The sequence below is a fragment of the Hippocampus comes genome, unplaced genomic scaffold (genome assembly GCF_001891065.2).
Source record: "Hippocampus comes isolate QL1 unplaced genomic scaffold, H_comes_QL1_v1.1 scaffold295, whole genome shotgun sequence".
In the NCBI taxonomy this organism is placed as follows: Eukaryota; Metazoa; Chordata; class Actinopteri; order Syngnathiformes; family Syngnathidae; genus Hippocampus; species Hippocampus comes.
The window spans coordinates 910,504-914,439 of record NW_017804848.1 but is presented as its reverse complement, the minus strand read 5'-3'; the positions used below and the strand labels follow the sequence as shown (position 1 = coordinate 914,439).

At 50.3% G+C, this 3,936-nt stretch overlaps 2 protein-coding genes across 2 annotated transcripts in view; both read right to left on the bottom strand.

Annotated features, from left to right (window-relative positions):
- Window positions 1–1,741: 1,741 nt before the first annotated feature.
- On the bottom strand, window positions 1,742–3,321 carry sptssa (serine palmitoyltransferase, small subunit A). Its single transcript, XM_019878806.1, has 2 exons — window positions 3,141–3,321; window positions 1,742–2,317 (listed from the first exon to the last, which is right to left on the bottom strand). Exons 1-2 carry the CDS (start codon window positions 3,241–3,243, stop codon window positions 2,214–2,216), a joined length of 207 nt encoding a protein of 68 aa, XP_019734365.1. The 5' UTR covers window positions 3,244–3,321; the 3' UTR covers window positions 1,742–2,213.
- Window positions 3,322–3,503: 182 nt separating this feature from the next.
- eapp (e2f-associated phosphoprotein) overlaps window positions 3,504–3,936 on the bottom strand; it is a 3,704-nt gene continuing 3,271 nt past the window's right edge. The window contains exon 7 of the mRNA XM_019878796.1: window positions 3,504–3,924. The gene's annotated coding sequence lies outside the window, so the exon portion shown is untranslated. The remainder of the gene's footprint in view (window positions 3,925–3,936) is intronic.

Here is a 3,936-nt window from a genome sequence, read left to right as displayed (position 1 = left end):
AAAAAAAGACATTTAAAGTCTTTGGAAAGGAACCGCCATTTTTTTTTTTTAAGCAAACCAAAACGTACTATTTCGCAATTTCAAACAAAAAAAGAAAAAAAAATGTATTTTTCTAGCACTTTTGGACGAGTCCCGCGAGCGCTGCCTCATCTTTGACGTTAGCCCATCCGAGTCCGTAGCGGCCAATGGGCGACGCCGGTCGGAAAGCGCATCGCAGTTTGCCTTTTTGGCGCGTGGCGAATCGTCGCACGCTCGCTCTTCACTTTTGCCGCCTTTGTTCGCGGGCGGCCGAGCAATGCGCGCAACGCACGCGCGCACTCGTGGCGACAAAGCAGCAAAGCGTCTCCTTGGTCTTCTTCTTCTTCTCGGTTCCGTGTTTGTGTGTGGAGACTTGAAAACGGCGGCTGCTGTCCCGATCATTTCAGTGTGAACAAAAAACGCATCTGTGTTTTGGAAATTCTTCTTCTTCTTCTTCTTCTACAAATTCTTTTTTTCTAAGAGACCATGAGAAGACGACGACGGGCTCTTCTCTTACTATCAATGTTAACGGTGTTCTTCAAGAGTTTAAAAAAAAAATGATGAAAAGAGTAAAGAAAAAAAAAAAAAAGGAAATCAGCTACGGTACATTTCTATTTTTTTGCCTCGCAGAAGAGGAGAAACATGAACGCGATGCTAACGGATGCTAACTTTGAGTGCCCGCCGAGCGGCCGCCGCCCGGTCCGGACGGGCCCTTCCGCTCCGCGTTTCTCATCTTTACGTCCTCCGAGCAGCCCCTCTCTCTCTTTTTATCACCTCGCTCATCTTTTTGGGGGGTTTCGTTCCCCGTCTCGAGGCCATGAAATAATATTCATCATAATAAGAAGAAGGCGCCGAGGTCAGCAGGCGTCCGCGAGCACTTTAAATATTTCAACGCGTGCAAAATGAGCCGTCATGAATGATAGATGGGAGCCAACCTCGACCTCCGTCTGGCCTCGTCCTCCGGGCACCAACGCTGCCGCCGCGTGCGCCGAACGAGTCGAGACGTTGGCGGACTCCGCGAATTTTGCGCTCGCGTGCTCCCGGGGCCAAACGACAACGACGAGGCGCGATGTCATTTTGGGGGAGGTGTTGGCAAAAACCACAGACATCATTTTCTTTCCAATCAAAAGCAGAACTTCTCCAAATGAGACAGAGTTGTCTTTTGGAGCGCCGAGTCACTCGGGAGGACTTTTGATTTCCAAATCTTTTTATTGCTTGTCAAACAGAAAGCTGAACATCGCGCGCATGGGGCACAACTTGCGCACTCGCTCGCAGATGACGCGCTCAGCCGCAGGCGAACCTCATCGCCGACGGCCATTTCCGCAACTAAATACGAAAGTCGCCCAAATGGCAACAAGGAGAAGAGCCGGGAGGAAGAGGGAAAAAGAAACGAGACGGGCGAGACAAGTAATCCAAAACCTCATCATCATCATCAGCCAGGGAGGGTCGCCGGTTCGGCGGCACGTCCGCCGACCGGTGAGGACGTGGGCCTCGCAGCGCAGAGGCGCAGGATTCCATTCCGGCCTCGCCGTGTGGACTTTGCGTGTTCTCCACGTGCCGCCGTGATTATTCTCGGCGTACTCCGCTTTCCTCCCACGTTCCCCAAAACACGCATGGCAGGCTGATTGAACGCTCCAAATTGTCCCATTTCTCTTGTCGCTACACAGAGCGAATACTTTTATTCCTCAAGTAAATCAACCAATCAGGACGTTTTGTTTTTTTCCTCAAGTCTCTGTACTTGAGTACTTGTGCCACCTGCGGAAGGACTGAAAGCAACCCTAACCCGTCCCTTGCAAATGAAACAAGCGACTGTCAAAAATTAAAATGTCATCTTGCCAATTACCACCAGAGGGAGACAAAGGAGCGTCGGCCCCGCCCCTCCAACTCCATCACTTTGACAAAACACTTTACATTTTGAATTCATATCGTCCCTCCCAAAAGTAGATTACATGACACTTATTTGTGATACAAATACAAAAAAAAAAAATGTGGATGTCACATGACAGCCACAAACAGTGTTGACTTCACACGGAGAAAAATAAACAAACAAATGTAAAGTACATTCTTTGAAAGGAATGAGCGATTGATCGGTCCATTTGAAGAATGCGGCAAGCGTCCGGGAGCATGCGCAGAACGGCAGCCGAAATTTTGCCGGGCAGAGGCAGTCCACGCGCGGAACCGCATCGTCCTCGCCGTCACTGGACCATCTGGAAGTAGCGCAGGATGGCCATGATGTGCTGCGGCATGAAGACGTAGCCCGTGTACACCGCCATGCCCGCCACGCTGACCAGCAGCGAGTCTGACGCGCCCGCGGTTAACGACAACAACACACAGCGAGTCGGCAAGGACAACGGCAAATTTCAAAAAGCCGACGGACCTTGGCGCCTGACCGCGCCGAAACATCAAAACCGTCCGTTTTGAAGTCAACGGGCTAAATGTAGCGAACACGACTACGTTGACTCATTGCCGATTACGAACGTGCGCGCTTTCCATTTTTTCCGTTGACGTGTTCGAGATTTGTGATGGAGGCGACACTTGGGCTCCGGGTAGCCCCCAAGGAACACCCGAGTAGCCCGCGGTCCGGCTCTAAAAGGAGCTCACCGGAGACGGGAGATGATTTTCCCGGAATTTGTCAACGTCCACCCAGGTCATCGATTCCTGAAAATAATATTGGGCCGCATGACGCTATCTATCCGTTTCCACGTTATCGAGAACTCATGAAGATGATCCGTGTCTTCATATCCATAAAGATCGTTTGTTACGAATAACAACAACCTCTCAAGCTGATTTGAGCAAAGTCGTTGTTTCGGAATCGCGCGTCCAATCGCATGACTCGGTAGCCAAGAAGGAGCTTGTCAGTTTCCAAAAAGTTGGCGACTCCTGACTTCAAACGTCACATTGCGGCTCACCTGAAACTCGGGTCCAAATCGGGAGGGCGACGCCCCAGGTGTCAACTCGCCAACGACGCGACGCGTCCAGTTCCGAACACTCGGCGAACGCGCGGACTTAACGCGAACCCGAGGCCGAATTCGTCGCACACTTTGTTCCGGAAACGCAGCCTTTCCGGGGCAACGCGGAAGAAGAGCTCGCGCGGGGCCCGGGCGGGACCGCGAAAAGGATACTGAAGACGGTCCTCTCCCACGGCTCCAGCATGTAGAGAGCCGTCACCAGAAGGTACTGGCGGTAGAACCACGACAAGTTCTTCCAGCAGTCGCCGAGAGCCATGTTACGAACTTGAGCCGAGCTGGCGCTTGCGAGCTTCCCTTCCTCGCTCCGGGCGGCTGCGCGTAGTTCCGGATTGCTGGGTGACGTCAACACGCTTTTGCGCGTCAGCCAATCAAAACACGCAGACGTTGACGCGTCCGTGATCTACCTTAACGAACGGCTGGCCCGATGCGGCGATACGTGAGCCTGCCCCGCCATTTTGGATGTGGCGGATCTTACCGGCTGACAAACGGAAGTAAAAGGACGCAAGCACTTTTTCATCTCGTGAGAAACAGCGACAAAAGATATATTTCAACAATAACGGTGCCAGTGATTCCTATGCATACTCGGCTGCAAAACACGAGAAAAGTATATGTTTTTATTGGTGACTAATAAACGACCCCAACAATTTTATATCATATCTGGGAGACAGTTTTTGTTTTGTGTTTTGTATGAGCAGTGAGTAAGCAGCAAATACGTTTGAACTTTTCATATTGTGAGAATGTCAGAATCAGTCACATGGATCTGTGACTCAATGAACTTCAAACCTTTCCATTAAATATGTAACAAAATACAATCTCTTGACTAAAAGTTTCTTTTTAGTAAAAGAAAAAAAAAAGTGTCACCTCACCCCACAATTTTTGATACACACAACGATGACGGATGATGAAAAAAAAACATGCGCAAAAAGATGTGTGTGTGTGTGTGTGTGTG